Source organism: Acanthochromis polyacanthus, chromosome 12 (genome assembly GCF_021347895.1).
Source record: "Acanthochromis polyacanthus isolate Apoly-LR-REF ecotype Palm Island chromosome 12, KAUST_Apoly_ChrSc, whole genome shotgun sequence".
Taxonomy (NCBI): domain Eukaryota; kingdom Metazoa; phylum Chordata; class Actinopteri; family Pomacentridae; genus Acanthochromis; species Acanthochromis polyacanthus.
Window position 1 is genome coordinate 1,111,103 of NC_067124.1, and position 17,189 is coordinate 1,128,291.

The 17,189-nt window shown below is 42.8% G+C and overlaps 1 protein-coding gene across 1 annotated transcript in view; it reads left to right on the forward strand.

The window, feature by feature from the left end:
- Positions 1-1,795: 1,795 nt before the first annotated feature.
- Positions 1,796-17,189, forward strand: part of me1 (malic enzyme 1, NADP(+)-dependent, cytosolic) — a 108,557-nt gene continuing 93,163 nt past the window's right edge. The window contains exon 1 of the mRNA XM_022204918.2: positions 1,796-2,014. Within this exon, the coding sequence (XP_022060610.1) occupies positions 1,886-2,014 (129 nt within the window). The 5' untranslated portion in view covers positions 1,796-1,885. The remainder of the gene's footprint in view (positions 2,015-17,189) is intronic.

Below are 17,189 nucleotides of genomic sequence, written 5' to 3' on the forward strand. Positions count from 1 at the left end.
CGCGCTGCAAACATCATATAAACTTTCAGCAGGACACCTATGGAGTTACAGGCTTCAGTGGCTGAGATGGGAGAAACTTTGCACACAATAACGGTAGCTGTAGCTCCTCAACAGTCAAAGTCTGGCAAAGAGAGAGCCACTGTTGAAAAAATGCATGTGAAAGACTCTGAAGTCGACTGGAAGATTGGTCCTTTGGCCTGATAGACATCAGACTAGACATTATGTTTAGTGGACACTAAATATGTTGTACATCATCCCAAACACCCCATGAGGCATGATGGTGGCAGTATCATGATGTTGACAAGTTCTCCAGATCCAGTAAGACGATAAACTGATTCATACAGGCAAAGATAGAAAGAAATGCTGTGAACCTTAATCCAGTTGCAACCTGAATGAGCGTATGCAGTTTTGTAGAGAGGAGTGAAGTACAATGGCAGCGCAGTGATTGTTTGGTAACGTGTAAAATAGTGTGCAGCATAAACAGTGCCTTGAAGAGGATGAATACATGTGCAATCATTCATTTTCCATTTTGTTTTTCAGGAATTGACATTACTTCGCAGGACCTATATTATGACTGTGCTTCGATGTGAAAAAGGGGAAACTTCCAAGGGAGGGTGAATGTTTTTTTGTAGGCACTTTAAAGACAGTGACATGTGAGGTAATTTAGGTTTAGCCTTGCAGGTTTTTTTTTTTTTTTTTTACTCCACCAAGGAACGCGGCGGAGTTATGTGACGATCAGCGTTAGTCTGTCTGTCTGTCTGTCTGTCTGTCTGTCTGTCTGTCTGTCTGCCTGTCTGTCCGTCTGTCTGTTTGTCTGTCTGTCAGCAACATTACTCAAAAACAGACTACGGGATTTGGATGAAATTTTCAGGGAAGATCAGAAATGACTCAAGGACCAAGTGATTACATTTTGGTAGTGATGCAGCTTATAGTCTGGATCCACAGATTAGTTAAAGATTTCTGTATCATTGTGAGATAGCACTGTAACCATGACAACCAGTGAACACTACATCAGCTGATTGTGATCCTACAACAAATCCACCCCTGAGGACTTATCAGGACTTATCCATCAGAAATGATCCAAGGATCACATTCATGTCCTCACCACAAAGACATTTTTTATGCGGGTACATCTATATTAAATGGACACATTCTATGTTCTATTCTCACTTCTTGAAATCCACTTCTATGGACTCGCGTTCCTAAAAAGTTCCCTTTTATTTCTCTTTTATCATTATGTTCTACCTGTCAAAGCACTTTGTGAATGTTCTTCTGAAAGGTGCTATACAAATAATTATTATCATTATTAACATTTTGCTGCTGGTATTTCTGATCATCAATACCTAAAAACAACTGCTGCATTTCTAAAAATAAAATAAAATAAAATGCTGCATTTTTGACAATGCCAGATGGGAATGATCAGCTCTGGTTTAGTATTGTGCTCTCTGAGTGCTTTTCTAGTTTTAAATAAATTGATAACAGTATTTAAAGGACCAATATTGAGGCTCAGTCAGGCATACTTTATTGGATTATAATAAAATGTTGACAATCCAGCAGCCTAATCCACATACAGAAACTAACCCACTGATAGGAAGCTCGACAATGTAAAACTGTACTTTTTATATTCAGGTATACAGGGACTAAATGGCGCGTTTAGGATCCGTAACTGTATTCCTGTAAGATCACACCACAGGGAGGAACTCTGCTGGTCTCAGGGCCATCAGAGATGTTGGGAACAATAAATGAGCCTCTCTGATAAGAAAAGTGCGTCTCTTCTTGAACACAGTGACTAACGGCAGACCGGAGCTGTGCATCGGGACCTGCTCATCCACTTGTTGAGTTCACAACAGTTCACCGGAGCCGCTCTATTTAAAGAGGCAACGGCATGGCACACGGACTGGTCAGACGGGAGTCGGTGGAAACGGAGATGCACAAGTCCGAGGACAAACAGAAAAACTTTGTGTACACCAAGAAGAGGGGCTACGATGTGACCAGAAACCCCAACCTGAACAAGGTGAGTCCGGAAACGCGTCCGTGCGAGTTTTCAGTTAGTTTCAATGGACGACAAGGTTGACAAGTTAGCTGCTGCCTTCAAGCGCTGTGGGAAATATGATAACCGCATACAGAGCGGCAGCGTTCATCCTCAAGTATAAATAGAACCGAGGAGAGATTCCTGAAATTTATAATAAAAATAAAACCATTAAGTTTAGCTAACTTTGGACAGGAGTATGTCCTCAACGTTGCCCAGAGCGACGCTATGCTAATGAGTAGCTGCATTTCTAACGGAAATATTCACACCTAGCCTACTAACTTGTTTGCTACATGGGCTAATTAGTGTCGTGTCTCTTCGCAACAAAAGCGACAGCCACCGTGAATATTTCAGATATGAGGTGTGTATTTTCTAATTTACCAGCCTTCTTTTAGAGGTATGGACCCTCAGGGGAGTCACAGAGGGGACAGTGAACGCAGCATCAGCCAGGAGGTTTAGGTATCAGCTTTAGAAGCGGTTATATTTAGATTTAAAGAGACCAAACGCTGCTGTCACACAGAGAGGGGCTTTTGTTAGGATTGCCCTGTCACGCATTGCCCCACACTGTGGCAGTAACACAATAAAACCAGGCAGTCTCTCTCTGTGTTGATTCAGCATCTGTTACCATTAGCTGATGTCAAGATAAAGTCCACAAATATTTAACACTAAAGCTTCACTTTACTTTCGTTTCTTGAATAAAATGCAGAACCAGGCTCTTTTGGAAGTTGCCTAATCATGGCATAAATAATGCTGAGCAGCTTCCTTGTAAATCACGAGGCAGAGCGATGCTTTCACTTGTTATTGCAGGAAAATAAAACGTCTGTCAGGGCTGAGATTTCTAATATGGTTCTAATGGTGAGCCTGTGCTGCTGCGTTATCCTGACATATTTATTCTCCGTGAACAATGAGCCTGTGCAGCCTTTGAGCCGTTCCAGGGTTTTCTCCTGGATGGGGCCCCGGGGTCCCACAGGGTCTCTGTCCATGGTGCTGAGTGACCTTCAAAACAAATGGTTGAATCCAGGGTCACTCTTATGTCAAGTGTGCCCTGCAAACACAGACCCGCCTGCGTTTTCTCAAGGTCAGGCTAATTTTAGAGCTCTTGTAGAGTCTATTTTTTCCCTCTGAGCTGTTTTCTAGTCCTCTCAGTGGCCAAACGTGTTTCACTGCAGGGCCACACTAAATACTCCAGCCCTGTCCACAGCTAATCTTTGAACTATCCCCTATAAATTCTCAGGTGCAATATCCAAACTGCACGCACAGAGTACCATCACTGCATGTTTTCAGAATAGAAGCTGTTCCTGGCTGATAAAGGTTGCAGTCAGTTGCAGGAGCTGCCAGCCAGAGAGCAGATAAGTGAGATAGTGAAGTGCTACAGAGCGGTGTCTGAGGGGTGAGGGGTGGTGAGCTGGTGGCTGCACAGAAGACTGTTTGTTAGGCAGGTCAATGACTCCCCTCCTGAGTGCACCAAGTGCTGCACATCAGGCCTTAGTGTTTGTTTTTCTGTGTGTAAGTGTGCATAGCATGATGGGGTGAGGTGACTGGTGTATACACAATATGACTAATAAGAACAAATCAGGGCACCGTTTGTGATGGAGGTGTGCCCAAGCAGGAACATAAATATCATGTTCTGTGGGGATTTGCAGGAACTGTGAAAGATAGAATTAAGGAATCGATTGTGTTAGTTTAACCATCCATATACACTACTGTTCAGGAGTTTGGGGTCACTTAGAAATGTCCTTATTTTCGAAAGAAAATCTGTTTTTTTCAATGAAGATCACATTAAATGAATGATAAATCCAGTGTAGACATAGTTAATGTGGTAAATGACTATTGTAGCTGGAAACAGCTGATTTTTAATGTAATATCTCCATAGGGGTACAGAGGAACATTTCCAGCAACCATCACTCCTGTGTTCTAATGCTACATTGTGTTAGCTAATGGTGTTGAAAGACTCATTGATGATCAGAAAACCCTTGTGCAGTTATGTTAGCACATGGATAAAAGTGGGAGTTTTCATGGAAAACATGAAATTGTCTGAGTGGCCCCAAACTTTTGAATGACAGTGTAAATGACATGTTTATAGAAAGCATTATTTTTGGAACATGCCTGATAAAATGAACCAGACTGTCATTGAAAAAACAAACACATCACATTTTATGCTTTGTAATGCTTAATGGGAAGTTAACCAAACTGTACTATAGCGCAAAAGAAATTCTGTTGTTGCAGCAAAAATATAGCAACTTCCTCTTTTTGGTGTTATTGGTCCTCTGACTACTTTTACTGAAAAGCTCAACCATCGACAGGAGTTCAAAATGAGCTTAATGCTATACACTCTGTATGTAATACATCAGATGTGTTCGATGTTAATTGCATGGTCCCTGATCAACTAAATGAATCAATAAAAAATAATGGCAGCAAGCAATAGGGTTTGTGGGAAATGTCGCCCTGATTTGTAGTCACAGTGGTGCTGCAATGTCCAGTCTGAGTGCAACCAGCATTACAGAGCATGTTATGCTGAGTCTGTCTCTGATGTCTTTTTGCTTTATTCTGAGGTTGCACGGGCAGTCCAGTTTGTTCATGCACTGTTCTCTCCGGTGTTTTCAATTTGTTCTTCAAAGGGTGGCTGTTGTCTCTCACTGTGAAGATTCATCATTCGGTGTCAGTGATCTGTTCTTTTGTGGTCATTCAGTTTTTCCGTATGCGACTGGAACATTCACAGCAAAGGACTGCATTTATCATCAGTTTTAAGAGGTTAGCCATGATCTGTTCAGCTGCTTTCCAAACAACCATATATTTGCACAAACATCTGTACAGTCAGCTGCTGACAAATTTTGGCAAGTCTAGTCACATGATATACCTGCTACCTAAGCAAGAGTCTAATGGTCAATGTGTTGTCTGACTGCTTTTAAAAATGATTAAGTTCATGTCTGTCCTGGCAGCATGTAACCTGTGCAGGATGAGGCTTCAGGGTACAGATGTTGCTTGTGTTAGTCTGTTCCAGTCATGGCGATAAAGCAGGGGTAGTCAGTCCAGCCAATACAGAATATTAGCATTCATGGAGACCTAGACCTAATGTCTGAAACCAAATTTGCAGTTAAAATGAAAACTTTGGCATCAAAATTTAGAATAATGCAAACTCTAGCGCAAAATTTTGTTGAAACGTCTGTTTATGTATCTTTCAAAACATATGTTTTAATTAAAAGAGAACTTTTGAACATTTCTCCCTCAGTGTTGGCTGTTATTCATGACGTGTAACCAATAGAAGCCATGGATGGAGCTGTAGGTGGGACGTTGCTCAAGAAAACACACCGGTGACCTTTAATTTTCTGTTTTGGGAATTTTGCCTTCTTCAGAGGAAATTTGTCTGACTGGTTTGTTTCAGCCCTGTCTCACAGAAATGACATTCTCATACAAATACACTGCATTCTCAGTTACATTCTGAGAAGCCTATTTTCTGTTGTCACAGTCACTAATACACATAAGGAAGTCACATTCATCCTGTCACTCCTTTTTAGCCAACCAGTGATACATTACATATGGCACTCGTCAAATGTGAAGAAATTTGAAACATATTGTGAAAATGTCATTTTTTAAATGAAACAAAGATGTTTTCCTAAACTTAACCAGGTAGCATTGTTACCTAAATCTACTGATAAAGTGAGTTTCTATTTAAAGCCTCTCCTTAAACTAAGAGGGTGACTGTGACTGAGGTCAATCGGAGGCCTGTAGCTCTGGTGCGTCGACCTGGCCCAGTAAACTGTTTGTTTACATCTCAATTTACACTTTGGGGACCCTGAATGGACCCAGTGTACAAGAGGGCTCTTAAAGAGGGCAATATAGGTTGACCTAAATTCATGTGGAGGCACGAGCGCTCTTCCACTTAGCTTGTTACACTATGTTTTGTCTGTTTTAATCATGGTCTGTCTAAAGCTCGGTGTCAGACATTCAAATCTGTGGACTTTTGCGTTTTTCTTTTCCCTTTCTCCACTCTTTCTTCTGAGTGGTGTTAAGAGTGAATGTTATGAGAGCTGCAGTCTTTTGTTCTTCATTTTACAGGGTGGTGTTTCATCTCACTTTAAAGCAGGCCATCCTGAACGAGCTCACAATTTGTTATGTTGTTTGGAATAAAACACGGTTTAATAAGATTAATTATGCGAGTACAAAATCTTCCAGCAGAGGATCCTGTTGTGGCTGCTTACACTCAGCACAGAAGGTTGTTCAGTCAGGCTACTGAACAGACTGTTTTAGAGTGCCACCATGGTAGGCTGTTACTCATGTCTTATATTGTGGTTATTGTGCTATACATAGTGGTGGCTGGTGGTTGTATATCTGATCAACCTGAGCCTCTCATCATTTGGCTAAAGTTACCCCAAACACAAACACAAGCAGGATAGAGTAATAGCAGAAAAAAAGGTTTCTTATGCAGCTCGGTGAGACATCCACTCTCAACCCCTTACATGCACCGGCTCAAGGAAATTGGAGGAGAAGGTAGGAAATGACTGCTAAAGCGCGTTAGCGGCCCGGCACAGTTAGGCTTCTGTGGCTCAGGCAGCGGCATGCTGTTGGCCTGCTTCTGATTTGAGCGAGCCCTGGGGATGAGGTGTGTTTACCTCCCTCAGCTGGCCCACTTCACCTCTAACAGGAGCCAGTCACTGCACAGCCTGCTAATTGATGCTGAGGGACGGCGCGCTGAAAGTCGCCTGTCCTCACATCGACAGGCTTCGATTTCCTTTTAATCTCTCCACACATGCATGTGTTGCTGAGCAGCAGATGTATGGACCCACACAGCTTTACCTTCGCGCTCCCTCCTCCCTCTCCAGAGGTGGAACCGGATATTATAGGTGTGTTTTGTATGCGCTCACCGTGCAATAAAGAGATGAAGTGGGGTGTGAGGTGCAGAAAGGCTTCTCTGTGGCGGTGAAAAGAGCGCTGGCCACGCTCCACAGAAGTCCTCTGTCCTTCTGCTTGATCACACCTTAATGAGGCATCTGTGTGAATCCCGGCCCTCAGTACGTCTCTCTGACGCTGGTTCCGCCTGCCGTTGCCTTGAAAAACAACAACAACAACAACCTTCTTAAAAACCCTCTTAGCACCCAATCTGGGATGCTGTTTCACCTCCAACAGTGAACTGAGCGGTCGGTGTGTCAGCGGCCAACAGATGCCCATTCACTGCAGCTGCACTATAGGTGAAGGTCACTAGAACAAGTGCAGTCAGTCGTAAACTGTGAGGAGAATAAGATCTGCTGCTCCTGTTAGTGAGCTTTTTTCACATTTTGCCTGTTTGCACAAAATAATCAAAACAGGTACTAATGAATACTAAATTTGCTGTAGGCTCCTGAACGAGAGATTCTTCTGTTATTCATGCTATTTGCTCTAAATTGCATTAAACTCAAACTGATTTCCTTGATTAAATTAAATTATTTTTTCTTCCTGTACATGTGTGGCTTTTCTCCAGGTTCTCCAGCTTCCTCCCACAGTCCACAAACATGCTGAGGTTAACTGGTGATTCTAAACTGTCTGTAGGTGTGAATGTGAGTGTGATTGTTTGTCTGTATGTGTAGCCCTGTGATAGACTGTTACCTGTCCAGGTGTCCCCTGTCTTCACCCTAATGGTGCTTTTCCACTAGCACCTACTCGGCTTGACTCTACTTGACTCGGTTTAGGTCGTTTTCCATTACAGTTGAGCACCACTTCATTGTGGGTGGAGTCGTCGTAGCACGGTGGCCTGGAAGTCCCCTAGCGTTGTTCCGAGTCGCATCGTCCAGCGCCCTCTGTATTCTTTGGTCCGCCACCAAAGACAGAAAAGTCTTGACCTCTTCATTCACCCACGGTACAGGTCTAGTTGTTATATTCAAATTTGGACAAGTTCTGTGAAGAGCAATACCCACTGTCGCTGTTGCCAGTCTTTTAAAAAAAATGGTGGGTTTGGTTTTGGTGAAGGAGTCGCTCTCGTGTGTCATCACTCCCTGTCCAATCAGTGGCCTGCACTCTGTAGATGTCACATTATCAGCTCTACTCAGCTCGCTGGGAACCCCTGCCCAGTAAGTACTAAAATAGTAGGTGGTACCAGGAACTACGTCCTGATGGAAAACCTCACAAACTGAATGGAGTCGAGCCGAGTAGGTGCTGGTGGAAAGGCACCATAAGTCAGCTGGGATAGGCTCCAGCCCCGCCTGCAACTCTAATGAGGATTAAACAGTGTATAGATAATGGATGAATGTTTACTGAGGTTTACAAAATCGCTCACATTATCTGTCAGTTCAGTCTATGAATGCTGGATGAAATGGAAAAGCCCATGTCCAGACAGCGCTGCTATTGGATGCCCCATTTGTAACCACAGGCTCCACATGTGACGTTCCAAGATAGGCTTTCAGATGAAAGACTAAAATTAAGAATCTCTGTTTTTGGAGAGCGCTGAACGGTGGTGTATCTGATTGTGCACTGAAGATGTGCTGGGATGCCAAATGGCGACAGTCCTGATAACTCTCAGTAGCAACTGGAAGTTATTAGACTCTCATGTTAGAATTGCTCTGGTTTGGCAGCTATACGATCAGTGACTTCTGCTGGGAGAAATATCTTGCTTCTTCCACCAGGTTTGAATTTTCATTTAACTGAGAATGACATCAATAAATTTAGCAACAAACAAACAAATGAAAACAAATATCACTTGCTTTTAATTCCGAAGTGGAAATATTTTTGTTGTGCTGTGGCTCTAGATCCTCTCCTTTGGGTATGTGTCATGCTTTGTTGGTTACTCTGCAGTGACTGATTAGAGTTTTCCATGGGAGGCATAATGTGCTCCAGCTGGTCTGTGTCCATATCGAGGCCTGATAAAGTATTTTATAAAAGTGTATGAACTAACAGAGTTATGTCACAATGCTTTGAAGGTACCAGTGAGAAAATACTGTCAAGAGCTGGCATTGATTTTAGCCAGTGCATTCTAGACTATGATTCCTACTGAGTCACCGTATCAAAAGGACACCAGTCTGTTTTCTGCTCAGTCATGACTTATGAAAGCTTTGTGTCGACAGTTCTCTGTGTTGGTTAGAGTCTTACTGCAATGGACATTAGTCATTTTTCAGCGTCTATCCCTCTCCAGACTATTTGGCATCTGTCCATTGTACAATCAACATTTTGCATCGGTGGGGAAATCCTCTTATATTTGACATATTAGATCACTGCTTTGTACACAATCTCTTGAATCTCTTGACTTGACAAAACCAAGAATAAGCTGAGCAGTTAATGGTGATAATTCTGATAAATATCAAGTTTTTCTTAATGTGTCCTTGAGTTTGTCACGCAACAGAGTAGAACCCAAGCAGCAGGCACAGACGGGAGGGTGAATTAATAATGATTTAATTGAATTAACCAAGGAGACAAACAGAAAACTCTTAATACATGAAGCAGGAGGGGAAAAGCAGAAAGGAGAACTAAACTGAACTAAACCAAGGGCGGACCCAAAGGCCGAGGTAAAACCAAACATAAAACTAAACTAAAAAAATCAAAGGGGAAGTGGCTTACGGATTGTCCAGAGTGTCAGAGCTGACAGTGCCGGTCGGGGAGTGTGGCGATGGCGGGGAAACAGGTAATTTCATCCGGGAGGGGCGACGGGGTTCGAGGAGCGGGGGCGTAGCAGAGGTTATCCAGGGGAGAAGCAGAGTCCAGGGGGTGACGTGCAGAAGATGGTGGATGGCGTCTCGCATATGGCATGGTGCGTTGTACAGCGGGGAGGATGAATCAATGACGCAGCGTCAGGCTGTGCAAAGAGTCAGGCTTAAATGCCGCACTGATTGTTCATTTGTGTCTGCTGTGATCTCCGCACAGCCGCTCGTCATCAGACTGATGAGCTGGCTCGCTGCAGCAAGAGGGGCGTGACAGAGTTTTACATTATGAGAAATCCACTTAATTGCTTTCCTGTTCAGAGTTAGATGAGAAGATTGATACCACACTCAAATATAGGCAATGAATAAGGTGCAGGATCTGGTGAGCGACAAGCCTAGCTTAGCATAAAGACCGGTAGCAATGACAGCTTTGAGGATGTTGACTTTTTTTTGAACCACAGCCGTCATCAGGTCAAACATGTTCTTGTACTTAACTTTGTGATACGTATAACTGTAAAGCTAGTGGTAATCCCATAGGCTTCAGCTGCACAAATTTTAGGCTTTTGTTTCTGACATTTGGTCTTTGACAGAGCTGTTTGCTAAGCTAACCATCTGCTGGTTCCAATTTTCAAGAAAGGGTAAAAGCATGTTTCCCAAATTCTATTAATTCTAGTAAACTACCAAACTTCCAAATCTTCAACCAAAACCTGTATGCCATTAGAGCTTGTGCTTGTGTGTGTGTGTGTGTGTGTGTGTGTGTGTGTGTGTGTGTGTGTGTGTGTGTGTGTGTGTGTGTGTACCTCTTTCTGCTATCTCGGTGGTGACTCGTGTCACGGTGAGGACCAAAAATGAGGTCCCCACGGAGGGAAACAGTGTTTTCTTGGCCATGTTGTTGTTACTGAAAAAAGTAAAAGTGCAAAAACGTTTCTTTAGGGTTAGCCATTGTCTTGGTCTGGGTTAAGGTAAGGGTTAGATATGAATGGGAGTCAATGGTATGTCCCCACAATGATAGAAAAACACAGTGTGTGTGTGTGTGTGTGTGTGTGTTTTACAGGCTGTGTAGAAGTGGGAGACAGTGGTTATGAGAGGTTGAACTCGATGATTCTGGCAGATTACAAGCCTTCGTTTAACTGAGCGGTGAAAATTGGACAAGCCTTCCTCTGTTCAGACTTCATTGAGAGCAGCTGTACTTGTCAATCCTCCTCACTAGGTGGACCACAGAGCTCAGTGGATCTGTGTGTCCTATCATGTACGTGTGTGTCGGTTGTCCCAGGTGTGGCCAGGTGTTTCGGGTCGACCGCACGCAGTGCTGGTGAGCAGACATTCCTCTGATAGCCTGGAGTGGATCGGCCAGACAGGCAGAAAGTGCACCTTCGTTCCCCTCCGGTGACCAACCAGCTAACCTGAGCTTTACACACACACACACATTCATGTGCTGTTAACCTGCAGCCCCAAGTGCTTTTATCAGTGTTTTCTTCAGGGTTGGCTCAAATAAACTGAGTGTAATATGATCAGACTGTCAGTTCAACCGTCTGTGCACACACATGCACGTCTGATGCTGTGTTTATTCAGCAGCAAGTCCTTCCAAACAGCCCTACCTCCTCAGACCACTTTTGTGTTTTTTGTAAGATGGGTTCTCATTCATGTGAGCACAACGGAGAAGCCATTAGCTCGTCCCAGACAGAAAGAGGGAGGCTGTCTGAGCCTCATCACCTTCCTATGAAGCTCATCTCAAGCATCCCACCTCTTTCAGTCTGTCATTTTAGCCTCCTCTCCTCCTCAATGCTGCTTTTGTCTGTTATATTGGAGTACTGGAGGTCTTGTCATGTCTTAACAAAGCTATATCAGAGAAAACTTAAAGGCAGTATTCTGTTTCAACATTCTGCAGCATGTGGATGTTTGACCATTATATGTGAATGTTATTGCGAGGCTGGAGAGATGGCCAACATTATGGGTGATCCTGTGCAGACTGACAGCTTCTGTGAAGCTGAAGCTTCACTAAAAAGGAGGTGGTTAGTAATAATGGGCTGGAGTTAAAAGGCTAAAGAGCTGGTCATAGCTGCATTGAGAACAGTGAAATTGTACAGGGAGTGGCTAGGTAGTTAGCACTCTTATTACCTGTCCAGGTGTCCCCTCCCTTCACCCTCAGTCAGCTCGGATAGACCCCAGCCCCCCATGACCCTAATGAGAATTAAGCAGTGTAAAGTTAATGGATGGATGAAATTGTGCAGGAAAATTCAGTGCGATGGAACTGATGTGATCACTGAATTTACTCAGAAGAGCAAAATCGTTCCAGCTTGTATGAATTTAGAGATATAGACACAAATTGATAACAATGCAAATCCACCAGTAGTGGACTGTCTTTAGAGGAGAGGCACAGTGAGTGAGTTTAAAATGCAGGAAGCTGATAGCTTTGGTGCACCAGTCACTTTTATTCACCCTCTACTGTCACAGTATAAACTGCTGCACACAACAGGAATGGTTTGCAGACAGTCATAAAGCAGGAATCCATGCTACTGATTTGTGTTTTCAATAAACTGTGTGAAATTATATTGTTATGTATTTATCATGGCTGCTATTAGAATAGAATAGTCCTTTATTGTCATTGTAGCCAGTACAACGAAATTTAAAAGTGCCAGACAGTCAGTGCATCATTAAAAAAGACAACACAAGTTAATAAATAGAAAAACAATAAATAAATAAATATTAAGACATTTAGTAATGACAGTTAGCACCCTCGCCAGCTCAAAGAACTGTACTTTCCCCTTGATGGATCCCGTTAATTAAAGGAAATGGTCTCCAGTTCTAAATTAAAAGCAGAGGAGAGAAAATAGCTGTTATGGCTGCTGTAATTGGCTGGCTAGTGTATGAGTGGTTAGCACAGCACCCCCTCCCATCGTATCCCGACACCTCCTATTAATGACACATCCAGCACAAACACGGTATTTAAAAACTGGCAGACTGTTACTTTTCTAAGTGAAGAGCTGTGCCTTTTACCACTGACCATGAGCGACTGCATTATGGATGACAGCGTTACAGCCTTTTTTACCAGTAGGAGTATTTGCTCAGTCAAGAGACAAGTTCCTTTCTTTCACATTTTTTACTGTCACACTACATTTACTGGGCCAGCTGGCATGTAGGTGGCCACTGGGACTGCATACATTTCTGTCATCACAGAAACCAGCAGTGACAACAGGAAAACACATTTCAGTGGGGCCCTTGCATTGACTTGACACATTCACATTGTAGCATTAACGATGTTGTAACTGAAGAGGTGAGAGAGGCTGCTTGACTCCGTGACACAGTGCAGAAAGAGAGCCACGGCAAAAGCTGATTTTAAAATACCCGTGTTGTTCCTTCTGACGACAGAGTTACACGCTTATTTTCAGACAGCCTCTGAAATTGGATTTGCACTCTGTGGGACCACAAAGAGATTAATTGGAGATTTCCTGTTCTCTTAAGACAGTTCAACCAGTGGACACTTCACCGCTCAAGAAGAGGCATCTGCAGCGTTTGGCGCTCTGTCTGGGTACTTGTGTTAGTGATAAGGGTTGCTTGTCGGTTTCCTTTAACCTCTTAAGCCCTGGCCATATTTTTAGAAAAAATGCCTAAAAAGACATACCCAAAGTAAATGAAGAATTACTCCACTATAAAAAAGTTCATATGCATGTTCTTGGTGTCCTTGAACATCTAGGGACTTCAGAGAATGTATTCCTGGTGTAAAAAATGTTGTGTCTGTCACTATGCCTGAGTAAATTGGAATAAACCAGAGGAGAAATGTGAAATTTCTATCCTCGCCTGATGTCCCCCCCTATTTGACAGAGGATAACACGTTGGCATAGATGGTGTGAAATCCGCGGATTTCACACCATCAAGGTTTAAAATCATCTGTAAATGCTAACGTTTGCACTCAAATGCACATCTGAGCTTATTTTGTGACCATTAGAGTATAAACTTTGATCAACAATTGAAAGTAAACACAGTTGTCCTGTTTTACTACTGTTTTTACTGTGTGTATTACTTCCGGGATTTCTTCGGCCCACCTGTGGGCCGACCGGGCTTAAGAGGTTAATGACTCAGCTGTAGAGTATTCCTTGGTTGTTGCTACAGAAAAAGGACAGTACTATTGAGTTTTCAAGAGAAGACAGAAAAACACCTGTATAGTCAGACATGGCTGTACTGCCACCTTAACACTGGTGATGATTGCAGAAGCCAAAAAATGAATATTTGACTCAAGGACTTCACAGACTCCTGATTTCTTAAGGGGACATTTTCCTGGCAACACTCGGGCTCCTGAGGGACCTGGACTGTGCTGCATGAAAGGAGCTGGATGTGTTTGAAGAGCCCTACATGTCTGCTTCCTCCCCCACTTTAAGGCTGCCCTCCCTAAGTCAACAGCAGCTTGGTTTTCAAGGCTGTTTGACCAACAAGCGTGTCTGTACATTCACAAGTTGACACCTCTTGATTTAAGGAGCGCTGCGCTTGCATATTTGCTTGAGATGGGGAATTTAAGACCATCCTCCTGGTCAGTCTTAGAAGTCGGTGTTGCTAGGTGGAGATCGTGACTCATGAAAGTGAGAAGGGAATGAGAGGCATGTTTTGCCTGCTCCTTAAGTGCATATTTGGACAAAAGATGTGCTGCTGTATTCAATTTTCAAAGCTTTTTAGAAAGCGGTAGTGAAGCCAGGGGAACTGACGCACAGAACTTTAAACAGTCTTTGTGGTGTCTCCAGTTTGTGTTATTTTGTTCAGTATTTCTGCCATGTTTATTGCAACTGAAATATAATCCAGGTAAATTAAAAAAGTGAACACTTGTACCTGCATTCAAGTCATATCTGCTCATATCTGAGTCTGATACTGTAATTACCAATATCCTGCCTATAAAGAGCGCTTTAGTGTTTTTTTTTTAACTGAAAGCTTTACTAGATCCATTTTGCCACAAAAGTATGGAAATGCTCGATAAGCAAATATGGACCTCTCACTTCTCGCTGAAATCTGTTATTCAAGATATATAAACACTGAAATGTAATAGTTATAGCACTATATTGCACACACTCTGCCAAATGTTGTAGAAAAACAGCCAGACCCGTATAGTATCCATTGACAGTATCTGATGTTCTTTGATGATATGTGGCTAAGGTTTGTGTCTTTCTATTTTCCTTTGTTTGTGGTTATTGATAAAGAGAGCTGGAATGACAAGCAGTAGCACAAGGAAAGTGGCAGCAGGCGTGTTGAGCTGTCTGGTGACGAGAAAGCAGCGTTTGTTGATACGAGTCAAACTCAGGTTCCTGTTAAATTATGGATTCAGTTCAGAGAAATATTTTCTTTTAGAAGAAAAAGACATGTGATTTAGACAAACAAACAGTGAGATATGTGAGAAAAAAAAATGTGATTTTAAAGGCAGAGCTCCTCATTGCTTCTATGTGACAGGATTATTAGCAGCATGGTGCAGAGATGCTGATAGAGAAAACACTTACCTTCCTGATTAATGCATTTGGCCCCGTGAACAAAGTTTGACTGCTAATGTTCAAATTTGTTTAGGAATGAGAGTGTACACACATTCCTTACATGGCACATTTGTTGGGAGGCATTCATTGGGAAAAGCTGAGTCAGGCTGTAGGATCCTGAGAGGAGACGAATAGGAGCTGATGTGAGCCCTTTCTCTTCCTCCTGAAAGGAAGGGATGGATTTGAAAGGCTTTATTCTGAGGGCAATCCTCTTGAACCCTGCTACGGCTGCCATTTTACCAGGAAACAGATGGGGGGCATCTGGCTTTTGCTGAAGGAAAATCTGCAGTCTTTGGGTGCAGTAGAGCAACTTGCCACACTACAGCTTCACACTGAATACTAAAATTTAAAGAGAGAGCTTACACGGACAAATAAATGGCACTGATGAAAGTCATGCAGTTTCAAATTGATCAGTATCCCGTCTTTCATTTCATTCCTTACCACTTACCTTCAGACATTCAGCAGCACATGGCCTTCTGCTGCATCTTTATCTTCCTACAGAAGTAGATTAAGTTGTGCCATTGTGCGTTATCTACTGTATCCGCTCTTGAAGGCAAATATTTACTAATCCATTTCACGCGCCATCGTACAGTCTTTACATTACTGCATTGTTTCTATTCCACTCCACAAATCATTAACAGTCTCTTTGTGTGTTTCATGGGACATCCATGCCCTTTCCATTCCTGCAGGTTTTACTCTGCCGTTTTATGAGAGATGGACATGTAGCGTATGTAAAGATTAGACATGGATTATAAATTACAGCCATCCTGTAGCAAACTTCTTACAAGAGGATCAAATCATAAACAGAGGATTTACTGTAGGTTTGTGTTGACCCCACAGTTGGACATTGATTTAAATGTATGGGATTGTGTGTTTAAAACAACAAAACTTTACAACACCGGACTATTTGTTCAGTGTACACTGTCAGACTTTTCTGGTTATGATCATCATCCTCAATGACCCATTTGTCTGGTTTTTTATGCGTGTAGTCTGATGTTTCTCCCTCTGACAGGTTTATTGGGTTCAGTGTGCAGTCCTGTCCATCACTGAGCACTGATGATCAGTAATACGAACATCACAAAGACAGGCAATAACGAGCTGTCTCTGAATGTCTGTAAGCCACTACAGGGCACAGGTTAATACTCTACGTCGTTATGGAAGAGGGAAAAACAAGACAAGACATGCTACAGTAGCAGATACTGAAACAGATAGTAATAATAATCTGCTGTATATCTGCAGGGCTGCACAGTGTAGTAGTGGTTAGCACTGTTGCCTTGCAGCAAGAAGATCCCCGGTTCAAATCCCGGCTTTCCTGGGATCTTTCTGCATGGAGTCTGCATGTTCTCCCTGTGCATGCGTGGGTTTTCTCCGGGTACTCCGGCTTCCTCCCACAGTACAAAAACATGCTGAGGTTAATTGGTTACTCTAAATTGTCCGTAGCTGTGAATGTGAGTGTGACTGTGTGTCTGTATATGTAGCCCTGTGACAGACTGGTGACCTGTCCAGGGTGTCCCCTGCCTTCACCCGAGTCAACTGGGATAGACTCCAGCACCCCTAGTGAGGATGAAGTGGTGTATAGAGAGAGAGAGAATGTATATCTGCAGTTATATAATGTAGTTACATGCATTGTGTTTGTCTGTTATTGCTATTTTAGTAGATTAAATACAAATTAAGATCCAAGAAATTGATGCCAAAATCACAAAACAAGTGTGTACAACCACAGTGATTGCTGGTGGTACAAATCCAAAATATTTGCTGGCCCATCCTGATGACGAAATGAAGGGTTTCAGTTCAGATCAGTTTACCTGAGAGTTGAAAGAACCATTTAAAGGACCAGTGTGTATAAACAGGTGAGGTTACAGACTGGAAGCAACTATCCCACATGAGGAGAACCTACGTGGATGTACTTTAAGGTAAAAGGCCCTCTGAAAGCCAGTGTTTAGTTTGTTCTTGGGTACTGTAAAAACGTGGCAGCATAACATGGTGGGTTCTGTGAAGGAGAACTCGCGCCAATATGAAAGGTCATTTAAAGCCAAGAAAACTGCAACCATT